Source organism: Choloepus didactylus, chromosome 18 (assembly GCF_015220235.1).
Source record: "Choloepus didactylus isolate mChoDid1 chromosome 18, mChoDid1.pri, whole genome shotgun sequence".
Classification (NCBI taxonomy): Eukaryota; Metazoa; Chordata; class Mammalia; order Pilosa; family Megalonychidae; genus Choloepus; species Choloepus didactylus.
Window position 1 is genome coordinate 1,816,753 of NC_051324.1, and position 12,084 is coordinate 1,828,836.

Genomic DNA, 12,084 nt, shown 5'->3' on the forward strand with positions numbered 1-12,084 from the left:
CGGTAAAACCAGAACCAGGAGAGAAGCTAAGAGATGAAATCTGGAGATTTCCCTGGAGAAGCTAAGAGAGGACCCCCAGACGCTTAGAAACGCCCTGGGAGAAACCAAGGACACACAGGAGCTGAGAGAGAGGAGCTGAGATGGAAGCCGCGAGACATTTTGGAGAAAGCCACAGAAATGAGAAGCTAACCCTGGGAGAGAAGGACCAGCAGACGCCAGCCGTGTGCCTTCCCATGTGACAGGGACCCCGGATGCCATCGGCCTTTCCTTAGGGGAGGTATCGTCCTGTTGATGCCTTAATTGGGACATTTTCATGGCCTCAGAACTGTAAATTTGTGAACTAATAAACCCCCTTTATAAAAGCCAGTCCATTTCTGGTATTCTGCGACGCAGCAGCTTTCGCAAACTGAAACACCCCCTGAGGGAAGAAGTTTTAAGTGGGAAGACGGGATTGGAGGCTCCCACGGAGAGAGGAGACAAAGCCACGCCAATCTCAGGGCTTCTGTAAAGCCGCCTGAGGGTGGGTGGCACGAGCTGGCCCTGCTGTCCCCGTGCGGCTCGGCCTCTCTGTGCGTCTGTCTGAAGGCCGCGGTGTGATGTGTGACCCACTGGCCGTGGAAAGGTTTTCTCGTGGCACCCTCTCTCCCGTCAGCGTCTTCTTACCCCCAGATCTCACCCTTGGCTGGTCCCGAAAGCCGCTGCCGGCCGACACTAAGAAAACAGCAGGCAGCCTCGGCAACATGGCCTTTCTGACAAGTGTTTTATTAGCTTTTCCGTCCCCCTGAAGCCCGTGTGCTCAGGAGACCACCGGCAGACGCCTCTGCAGGTCAGACAGCCCCTCCCCGAGGAGCCGGGGCTCCACTCCCGCCCGGGGTCTGGCTGGGCAGAGGCCCCCCAGCCCTCGCTTGTCGTGGCCGCAGCCTTGTCTTGGCCACCGCAGGCCCAGGAGGCTCGGCGGGTGCCCTGGCTGGCCTCCCAGTACCCTGCCTGTCCCGGGAGGACACGGCCCGGCAGGAGGCCCTCTGGCTTTTCCGGAGGCCGGCGGGACCAGAGGCGGGGCAGCAGAGTCCGGACATGTCGTTGCTCCCTCCGGAAATTATTTTTTTAAATGCGATGTTTTCAGCCACTTGCACCTTCTTTCCCAGGCCTGGTGGGGGGGGGCCCAGGGCCTCCTCGGGGGTGAGCCCCAGCCCTGCCACCCGCGGGCTCCTCTGAGGAGTGAGCGGTGGGCTCCTCAGGCACCGAGCGGGCCCCGTGGGGAGTGCCCGGGGGTCATGGGGCCCCGGCGTCCGGTCCGTCCGAACGTCACTGCTGATTCTGAGTCTGTACTTTGAGTTGGGAAATGCTGATGAAAAATCCAAGCATCCTCTTTGTCCCTGCGGGTGCCACGCCGTCTCTGCCAGCAGCGAGTTACACTGTGGTTGGAGACCTCAGTGAATCAGGTGTGCAGGTCACCGTGAAAGCAGCCTCCAGCCTCGGCCCCGTGACAAGCGTTGCAGCCCGTGGGAGAGGCGGCTGCCGGCTGGGGCGGGACGGGATGGAGCTAGCGTCTGGCCTGTAGGAGGGTGGGAGGAGGCCGGAGCAGGGACATTGGCTGTCCCCAGCCGTGGGGTTTCCCTTACATGGTCCCGTGTGGCGAGTGAGCCCTTTGGCTTTTCCACCGCTCCTGATGCCTTCTGTTTAATTTTTTTTTTTTTTTTTAATGTGTCTGTTGCTGGCCCGAGGCTTCCAATGGGGAATATGGGAGCCGTGCTTTCTTGTCTGGTAGAGAGTGGGGGCCATCGGGGAGGACGGGCCCTGGGGGGCTCCAGAGGGCAAGCCCCAGAGCTGAAGTGGGGGCTGCATGGGGGCAGGCAGGGCCTTTGCCAGCGGGCACGGCGGGAGGCCCCGGGTGTGCTCTCGGGCAGCCGTGGGCCCCAGCTGCGCTTGTTGCCCTCTCGATGGCAGCCCCTGGCAGCCCCTCGTCCCCAGTGCCTCATCCTATAAATGAGGAAGAGTGTACATGATGGCCTCCCCTATCCTGTCCCTGTGCCCAGCTCTGAGGGCCACGCCAAGGGTCGTCACTGGCCGAGAGCTCCTCCCTTGTCCCCTCCACAGCCCCCAGCCACGTCCCCGGACGTCCCCGTCTGCCAGGCCGTGGCTGCCGTGAGGGCGGGGCCCTGTTGTTCACCTGTTTTCTTCACTTATTGGACCGTGTTTCTCTCTGCCGGGGACGGCGCTAGGTGCCCACTGTCAGAGACACGGCCCCCCGCTCCAGCTTGGTGTGGGTTTCTCCTCTGGGGGAAGCGAGGGGTGGGCCTGGGGGGACGTGGCAAACACGTAAACTGGGGCCTCTGTTTCCTCTGTGGGATGGGGGGTCGGGCCAGCACCAGCTCCTGCGAGGGGTGGTCCACAGGCTGCTGCCGCCCTGGGGGGCCGAGCGAGGGGCTTCAGCCTGGCTCCGGAAGAGCTGCCAGGAGCCTCGGTAAATTCCTGAGCAGGGAAGGTTGGGAGAGAAGCCGTGTTCCAGAATTCTCTGGATTCTTACAAGCACAGTGGAACAGAGCAGGAATGTTAAGTGATTTCAAAGGCATAGACGGGTATTTGGGGTTAAGAGATCCCTGAAGTGGGCGGCTTTCTTGCCCCCACGTGCAATCGAAAATCTATCGGGGTTGACGTTCCCCAGCGTCATGATTCTTTGTTGGGCAGTGAAGTGAGACCACAGAGCAGCCGTCCCAGGGGAAATGCTGGGAAAACGTCGTCATTCTGTTTACTTCTTTTCTCATAAGGCGAAAACTTGAGTTTCAGTTTTATTGGTGATTAACTTTCAGTGTTGACCTTGTCTTGGTTTTGATAGAAAGATGCAGCATCTTCCACCCCGAGGCGGCGGGGGGCTTCCTCCCCACCCTCACCGCACCCCAGTATCTGCCGTGGGCTGCCACGAGGAGCTCGGGTCAGTGTTGTGCTTTTTCACCCCGCTCTAGGTCATGGCCCCCAGTTTCCTGAACCTGAGGCTCCGGAGGAGGAAATGATCATTCGGAGAGCGAGCGGAAACCGATCGCCGGCAGGAACCGAGCCTTCGTAGGGCTTGCCGAGGACAGGCCCGGCGTCGGCAGCAGGAGCGGGTGAAGATGACGACTTCGTCCATCCGGCGGCAGATGAAGAACCTCGTGAACAACTACTCGGAGGCCGAGATCAAGGTGCGCGAGGCCACCTCCAACGACCCCTGGGGCCCGTCCAGCTCGCTGATGACCGAGATAGCCGACCTCACCTACAACGTGGTGGCCTTCTCGGAGATCATGAGCATGGTGTGGCGGCGGCTCAACGACCACGGCAAGAACTGGCGGCACGTGTACAAGGCGCTGACGCTGCTGGACTACCTCATCAAGACGGGTTCCGAGCGTGTGGCCCAGCAGTGCCGCGAGAACATCTTCGCCATCCAGACGCTGAAGGACTTCCAGTACGTGGACCGCGACGGCAAGGACCAGGGCATCAACGTGCGCGAGAAGTCCAAGCAGCTGGTGGCCCTGCTCAAGGACGAGGAGCGGCTGAAGGTCGAGCGGGTCCAGGCCCTGAAGACCAAGGAGCGCATGGCCCAGGTGGCCACCGGCGTGGGCAGCAGCCAGGCCACCTTCGGCCGCGGCTCCAGCCAGCCCAACCTCTCCACCAGCTACTCGGAGCAGGAGTACGGCAAGGCTGGGGGCTCGCCGGCCTCCTACCATGGCTGTGAGTAAGCGGGGCGCCCCCATCCCACCCCAGTTGCAGGGGCCGCGTGGACACCACAGTGCTGGGGAGGCCCGGGGCTGAGACCCCAAAACGCACCAAGCTCACCCAGACGGCAACTGCTCCCCAGGTCCAGACGGGGGTCACGGTGGCGCCTCGGCCTGGTGAGGTGGTCGCGGAGGCTCCTGCTGCTCCGTGGGTCTCGTTAGTACACAGGTGGGGCTGGCCCTCCTGGCACCCTCAAGTCCCCATGGGGAAGGTGGGCAGATGGGCAGGGCCTGCTCTGCTCCCTGCCCCGTGCGCCCGCCAGCGCAGGGCTTGTCTCACAGCACAGGGCTCCTTGTCTCGCTGCGTCTGGTCGTGAGGAGGAAGCAAACGCTCCTTCTCGACAATCTCTTCTTCAGTCTCGTGTTAGATGTTTTCCTACTGACGGAGCTGCAGGCCTCCTTCAGCACCTCCCAGGGTGGAGAAGGGGTGGCTCTGTCCAACTTGAGGGGACAAAGCAAAAACCTACAGGTTATTAGGGTGACCGAGAGATGTCAGCAGCGGTTCCTGGTGATCGGGGCGCATGGCTGAGGCTGCGCTGGGGGTGCTGGCCTGAGTTTTCTTTTTGCATGTCGGCGGACTTTGGGTCTTGGGACAGCAGTCGGAAGGGAGTGGGGTTGGGGCTGCTCCCTGATGGTGGGGGTGGGTGCCCGCTCCGTCCTCGCAGCGCTGGGGCTCCCTGCACATGCTCCATGTGGGGTGGCTGGGGGGGTGGGGCGGGAATTGTATCATCTGGCTGCACTGACGTGCAAACCTGAACCGTAGCCTTTCTTTTTGGAACCATTAAAACCTCTTTTCCGAAGGAAGTCTTTTATTCTAGACAAAACCCTGTCTGCCCTCGTTTGGCCTGTGGTCCCGTTCCCAGGCCTCTCCGCAGCATTTCCTGCTTGTGCCGGTTTCCAGCTGACGTTGCACCCCCTCGCCAGCACGTGGAGCCGTGTGTCAAATAGGAGGCTTGCGTATGACAGCCGACTTCCTGTCTCTAGGAGTTCTAAATTGTCATCAAGCTTGGAGCAGGTTCACGTCTTCCTGTCCTGTTTCTGGGTACTGCCGTTTTTGCCTCTCTGTTTGAACGCCTCTGCGTAGGCCATGGTTGCGACATCCATGAACCCACTTGGAAATCCCTTGAACTTAACCTCCACGAGTCTCTCTCTGGGTTCAGCTGAACCCCAAATGAGGCTGGCCCTTTCAGCAGTGACATCACTGTCTCGCCTCCAGGGCCCTGTCCCCACCTGCCCCCAACCACGTCTCCCTTGAGGAGGACTGACTGCGGCAGAGGGGGCTGTTGTCCCTCGCGCTGCCTTTTGCAGCCATTGTTCTCCAGCAGCCAGAGGATACAAAGCCGGGAGCCGCAGGAGAGGGGCTGGGGCGCATGGTGGGGCCGTCAGTCACCCCCGGGCCTCCGCCAGACAGGGTGGCCCTGCCTTGCGCTGTTGCTGTCGCGCGGGGTTGGCACAGACCTTGAGCTGGAGCAGGCGGCTCGGGGTGCGAGTGGAGCCGGTGCCCAGCCCTCGCGGGGGCAGGGGCGGGCAGGGGCCCCGCAGGCTGTGGGTCCTCTAACGGCGTCTCTCTCTCTGTGTGTGTGTCGTGTGTGTCCCCACCCGACAGCGCCCGAGGCCTCGCTGTGCCCCCAGCACCGTGCAGGGGCCCCGCTGGGTCAGAGTGACGAGCTGCAGCCGCTGAGCCAGCGCCCCTGCCTGCCACACCCGGGGCCGGCCGCCCGCCCAAACGGCGACTGGTCCCCCTGCCTCACGTGTGACCGCGCAGCCCGAGGTGGGACAGCGGTTTGCTTTCCTCCTTCCTAGAAACGCCGCGCAGCTTGCGGGTGGGCCTGCCCTGCCGTGCAGCCAACTCTCTGCCCGCCTCACCCTGGGCCGGGTGCTGTCCTCGCCCCCTGGGAGCTCGTGGCCCGGCCCCGTCCCCTCACTCGCTGGAAGCTCAGCCAGGTCCTCCCCAGGGAGCTGCTCTTTGGGGGACCTCTGGGGGGAGGGAACTGCTCCACCCTGTCCCCATGTCCCCAAGGCCTGAAAAATTGGACTTGAGATCTGCTGTCCGCCCAGACCCTGTGTGCCGGGCAGATGGGGACCCTCCGTGAGCACGGGCAGGACCCCCACCCTTACCCTTGCCGAGGCTCAGAGGAGGCTGTTGTCGCTTCCGCTCACCCGCGTCCTTCCTGAGCGCCCCGGCCCCGGGTAACAGAGAGTTGGCTGCACTTTCGGGACTCGGTCACCTTGCTTGGCGATTCCCGATTCGATGGGTAACGAAAAGCTGGGCTTCTCTTTTGACTAATAACACATCCCACCTGGCCTTACGACTGCAGGTTGAATTGGAAACAGGTTTTCCCTTCTTGTCCACTAGAAAAAGTTCTTGGTATAATTTGTGTTCGGCTCCGGAGAAGAAAGCCAGCCTTCGTCGTCTTTTGGTGGGACGGGCACCCTGCTGAACACGGGCGGCCTTGGTCCAGCCCTGGAAGCAGGTTCTGTCCATTCACGCCTCATTCATGTCACGGCTCGTTTGACGTGGGAACCTGTGGGGTCTCTGTGTTTAGCTCTGGGGTATTTTCTTCCATGTTCTTTTCTTTTCCTAACAGTTTACATGGAATTTTGGCTTATAAAAGTGACATTAAGAAAACATCACAGGGACCCGCTTTGCATTGTAAGGGATGTAGATGGTCAGAGCACGTTCTGAGAGATCACCCTGAGGTGCTTTTACGTCCTCGCTTTTCCGGATAGTCAGGTGCTGTTTCCAGCAGGTTCCAGCATCCCCCAGAATTCCGTGGAGCTTCGCCGTTGTGTCCCGTGTGCTGCCCACTCGGGAACTGGCCGGGCTTCTGTCTCGGGGGTGGGTTTTGTGTCCGTCGGCAGGCAGCTCCCTCAGCTGTGCTGGGTCATGCTGGCTGCCCACTGCTGGGCCCTCCGGCTCTCCTGTCTCCCACTGCCCTGGGTCTGTCCCGCACCTCGTGCTGTCCCTCTCCTTGTTGACCACGGGGTGAGCGCAGGGTGAAAGGCACATTTTTTCCCCTGAGCACTCCTGGTGCCCGGCTGAGCTTGGGTGTCGCCTCCCGTCCTTCAGCGCCGCCGTGTGCCCCCTCCCCAGGCTCCCTCCTGCCGCGCTGAGCCGGGCGGGGGCAGGGTGCTGCCCGCGTTTCCTTTCCTTCGGAAGCTCCTGCAGAAGCATCGCGTGTGTGTGTGGGGCTGCTGTGCACCCATCTGCTCTGCAGTGAGCACGGCCGCCCGGACCCCGCGACAGTGCTGGGGGCACCAGCCCACACTGGGCTGGGGGGAGCCGCTAGGCCAGCACCCCAACCCTGCAGCAGCTTACAGGCGATGACTGGAGATTATGACCGTCTAGTTTGCTCACCCTGCTTTGGTCTAGAAAGGTTTTGCGTCAGCTTACAATACACACGCAGTACCCTGAGATTCAGTAGACACCAGTAGAAATCGGGCCAGAAGGAAAATAGGGGCAAGAAAAGCCACCGTCAGGAAGTTGTGTGCAGCGGCTCAGGGTGGATCTCAGCCCCAGGGCCCAGGAGGGGCTGGGGGTTCTGGACGGGAGTCCAGGGTCCGGTGGGGGCAGGGAGGCCGTGAGGCGGGTGGCAGCGCAGGACTCGAGCCAGGCCGCACGGGGTCTCCCGGAGGGTGCCAGGTGGGCTGCAGCCCCACCTCCCGCCCGCACCCTCGCGGTGCTCCCGCCCAGTGTGTGCCCTGGGCCCTGCACCTGCTCTGCGCCTGCCGTGACTCCAGGGGATGGTCAGGCCCTCCGGGGAGTGGGGTGTGGCCCAGCCATTGCGCTGTCCTCCCTGGTGATCCGTCCTGCTCCACCTCTCGGGCCCAGGGGGAGGCTGAGTGCTTCGGGCGCCGGTTCCCACGTGTGTCAGGGACGCCCGGGCCCAGCAGGCCCTTCCTGATCCTCCCCAACGCAGGGTCGCTCAGGGCGAAGGTGGGGTCCCGGGGCCAGCCCAGGAGCAGGGCTTGAGCGAGTGCCCCCGTGTGTGCTTCCAGATGGTGGGAGAGGTTTCTGACAAGAATTAGGGCTTTGGGAAGGGCAGCCTACGTGGGTTTGTTTATAGAAACCCCGAGAGATGGGGAGGTAATGTTAATTGTTTTGAAATAATCACATCAGCCACCGGGCCCCTTGGAAGCCATCCTGAGGTGTGGCCCCCGGATGGAATGTGGCTGGAGGGGCTCTGGAGGGTGAGGGTGGCCTGGGCTGCCCAGGACTGGGTCCGTGGGTCCAGGGCTGTGGGTGGGCTTGCCGCCACCGGGCCTCCCCCCAGCCCAGGGCCCTAGCTCCTGGGATCATCTCTGAGGGGCATGGACCCCGTGGAAAGTGGGGTTCCTCTGGCTTCCCGTTCTGCTGGAAAGAATGTATCTGGAAATCAGGGCCCCCCGTGTCTTGCCAGGCCCTTGGTCTGGGGGGTGGGGAGGGCCGTCAGCACGGGCTTGGCAGAGGGAGAGACCCTGCCCGGGAGGCGAGCAGAAGCTGAAGGAAGACGCCCGGCGCCCAGACAGGCCCTCCGGGTGCCGCCTGTGCAGGGTGCTCCCCTCGCCACGGGGCGGGGGTCTGAGGCTGCGGGACGCGCTGCCCATCACGGGGAGGAGGCCTGTCCCTTCCCGTGGCCCGTCCACGCCGCCCACTTGCAGGAGGAGGCACCGGGGCGCGTGCTGTGAACGGAGGAGGGAGCAGACGGACGCCCTCGCCCACGTCCCCCCGACAAAGTGAGGAGGCGGAACCTGAACCCGCTTTTCCAGAATTCTGGTTCTCTTTCCCCTGCTTTTCAGGCGGAGAAAGTGGTCTTAAGATTTTTCTACAAAACATGTGGCTGTCCCGTGAGCAGCCACCGCAAGCCGTGCCTCCCTTGGTGGCTTTAGGAGCAGCGACACCCCTTAGACGGGGAGGCCCCTCCTGTCGCCGGAGGGTGTCGTTGGCCCTGAACCGCGGCTGCCACGTGCTGCCCGAGGGCTGTTAGTGAAGTGACAGACGTCGTGGGTGACTCGTGCTGTGGAAAATTGACCCACACAAACCGTCTGACCGTCTGTCCGCCGGTCTTTAAAGCATCCTTTTCAGTACAGGCAGACACACGGCCGTCTGTGGACTGGCACCACGTGCACCGCGGGAGAGGGCGGAGGGGCCGCTTTCGGCCAGGTCAGCCGACGGTCACGCAGCTGCCGACGGTGGCCTTCATTCTGGGATTCTTGGTTCAGTAGTTGCTGGTTTCGAGTTGCCGTTTCATGACCTGGAATGGTCTGTTTTCCGTCCCCTGCTGTGAAACGAGCTCTAGCAGCGAGGCCCGTGTCTCTGTGCCCTCGCCCAGGGCCTGGCCCAGGAGGGCGCTCAGTGGCCGTTGGTTAAATGGGTGGACACTGAGTACACCTGAGCCCTATTTTGTTGTTGTTTTTTGGTGGTTGTGTTTTTATATGGTGTGGCCATCTCGGTTGGCACCTGGCCCAGGTATCAGTCTTACTTAGTCTTTTGAAAATATATTTTGTGAGCTTTGGCAGAAATATAGACAGTTTGTTTCATTTCTCAGTGCTTCGAGGTCGAGTGGAGCAACAGTCGTCGTTGCTAGCTTGTGTTTCGGTTGTAAAATGCCGTTTCTCTTTCCCTTCAGCCCCTGGTCATGACTCGATCCGCAGGTCCGTCACCCGTGGAGCTTTTAAACACCCCGATACCTGGGCCCCCTCTGACATCGACTGCAGTCCTGGGGGTGGAAGCTTCCGGAGGTTCCGGGGGACAGCCAGGTGGGAATCGTGGCTCTGGGGTGGATTGGAAATGGGCGTGTGGGAACCCAGCTGTGTTCCGTTGAAGGTTCTTTCCCCTGCTTGCCCGCACCTCATTCCCTTTCAAAGAGGCACCGCCAGCCGCATCACCCCAGGCCTCAGGAGCTTAGGATCGATGTTGCGACTGGGATCCCCGCTGCTGGCTGCCGAGGGCCCGGCTTCGTCCGCGTTCTGGCCACAGCCGGCCAGCAGGGGACCCGCCGCTGAGTGTCCACTGCCGCGGGTGGTGCGGGCGGGGACTGAGAGACTCTCTTAGGGTTTTTCACTGTAGAAGCGATGCATGTCCATCCCCTGAGGGTCAAGAAAACGTGCACAGAAGAAGGGAAAGGAAACAGGCACCCCATAACCTCACCACTCAGACACCTGGCCACATGCTGGTGCGTTTCCTTCCGGGCTTTCCCCGTCTCCCTCGTGGTGACGCTGCGCCCACTGGCCCCTGCCTCCGTCTTGTAGCCTTGTCGCAGAAGCCGGCACGGCGTGTGTGCGGGGCCTGCAGGAGTAATCTGGGGGTGAACCGAAGGCCAGGCCTGGGGCTGTGTGGGGTCACACGAGAGCCCAGCGCTCTGCTGTGTCATAGAAGGACCCCGTGACCATGGGCCACGTTCGAAGCATAGTTGTCAAAACATTAGTTTGTTCATTGCTTGACTTTTCGAGCGTGTGTGCCCCAGGGGCGGTGCTAGGCGTTGTAGCAGCCTGCAGTTTAGGGTCCCACAAACCGTTCCCACGTGGGTTATCACCCCAGTGTGCAGGGGAGGCCCAGGCTCCGGGCGAGTGGCAGAGGGGACGGTTGTGCGGGGGCTGCGGCTTCCGGCGGGGGCCGCACATGGGGCCAAGCTGACCCCCTGCTCGGGCTCCCAGAGAAGCACGATTATGTTGATTATGTCATGATTGTTCTCACCCACCTTCAGGGATGTTTCCTTGCAGATGCAGTTTTACTTTCCAGTTAGAACTTGGGCAGTTCCAAGCCTCTGTAACCGCTCGTCCTGAGGTCTGCGGAGCGGGGTGGGATGGTCCTGTCTCCTGGGTCGCTGTGTCCATCAAACGCTGCTCACGTGCAGGAAATGCATCATCCCTGCATCCCCTGCTCTCGTCTTACTCGTCAGCTCCTTTGGGGTCTCACCAGCTTGAACCCGCCATGGTTTCTCTGCGCAGAGATCTCGCCCTTTGGAATCTTTGGATTCTTTCTTCGCTTTTGAATTCGCAGAAGTGAGACGGATGGGAAGAGCGTGCAATACCATTCTGCTTTTGAAGCATATTGAGTTGCTTTCCAGGGGGCTCGTGCCCATTTGCGAAGCTCCCAGCAGCAGGTGAGGGTGCTGCGTCCAGCCCCGGGCCCACGGCGGGCACTGCGGCTTTTTTTTAGATCATTACTAATTTAATAGGTGGAAATTATTACTGGAATACTCATTTTAAAAATTAGTTTCCTGTTTACAAGTATAACTTTACACGAACTGCTGTAGACATTTAACTTTCTCTCTTTAAGTATATGATTGGATTAAAAGTGAGATAATCTCTGTTAAGTTTCACACCACGTTGGGGCCTGCTCCCAGATGTGGGTTCATGCGCCGGCTGCCCGTGCCCACCCCCCCGCGCTGGGACTGGGTGGGCTGTGGTGCCCCCACCTCGGGCGGGTGCAGGCGGGTCTACAGCCCTCCTGTCCTGTGTGTTGTGAGGAGGGGCCGTGCCCCCTGCTCCACCCCGAGGAGGCTGTCATGCCCGCTTGGTTTCACGGTGGGCGGGAGCGGCAGGAACGCTGGTGTCCCTGGGAGGCAGTGAATAACGAGCAGTGCCCTGATGCCCCGGCCGGGCCGGCCCTCACCCGCTGGCTGATGGTCCATGACGGAGGGAGCTGACCCGGCGCCAGCAGGGAACGTGCAGACGGGCTCTTGTTCTGTCAGGGCATTTGGCTCCTGCCGATGAATGCAAGGGCTGCCTTTGGCCCCGATCCGGAACCTCCCCCCTTGGCCCCAGCCATGCCTGAGGCCAAACATGGCCCTGCTCAGGCTCCCCCCTTCTCCTGTCCTCCCCGCCCCAGGCTCCAGCAGCCCTTCTCTGGGCCAGGATCTCCCCTGGCTGTGGGCAGCCTGCAAACAAATCCTCTGTGGTCCCCGCCTTCCATGGCCTCCACCTCCTGGGGTCCCTGCCTTCCGTGGCCCCTGCCTCCTGGGGTGCCCGCCTTCTGTGGCTCCACGTGCTTGCTGCCTGGGCAGGAGAAGGCTAGACTGGGACAGGTGCGTGCACAGCGGAGATGGTGCTGGTGTGAGGGGCTGCTGGGAGCCAGGCCCTGCACTGGGGCGCGGGAGAAGCCCCTTGTCCCTGCACACCTGCTCGGGCCTCCTTGCAGTTTGCGTGGGAAAGTGGGCAGGCAGTGAGGAGGGGTCCGGACTCCAGGTGGGTGATGTTCTGATAGGGTGGGGGGCCTGGCCCAGTGCCCACCTCTGGTTCTCTGCAAAAGGGGCAAAATGGGGGCATGTTGCTTGCTTTCAGGAGGGCCCCACTAGTTGGTAACGCTTGGGGTCCAGTCCGGGCAGCCCCACCCGCCTCGGGCCCTGTGGTG

At 61.8% G+C, this 12,084-nt stretch overlaps 1 protein-coding gene across 8 annotated transcripts in view; it reads left to right on the forward strand.

Annotated features, from left to right (window-relative positions):
* The window catches only part of EPN2 (epsin 2), a 63,785-nt gene that overhangs the window by 28,958 nt on the left and 22,743 nt on the right, over nucleotides 1-12,084 (forward strand). For 4 of the 8 annotated variants that reach the window (XM_037810294.1, XM_037810290.1, XM_037810291.1 and 1 more), the window contains exons 2-3: nucleotides 2,964-3,705; nucleotides 5,356-5,520. The exons of 1 other annotated variant lie outside the window; for it this stretch is intronic. In XM_037810294.1, the coding sequence (XP_037666222.1) occupies nucleotides 3,111-3,705; nucleotides 5,356-5,520 (760 nt within the window). In that variant the 5' untranslated portion in view covers nucleotides 2,964-3,110. Of the gene's footprint in view, nucleotides 1-2,963; nucleotides 3,706-4,477; nucleotides 4,792-5,355; nucleotides 5,521-12,084 lie in introns of those variants that run through there. 3 more of the 8 variants (XM_037810296.1, XM_037810297.1, XM_037810293.1) reach the window with 3 other exon arrangements.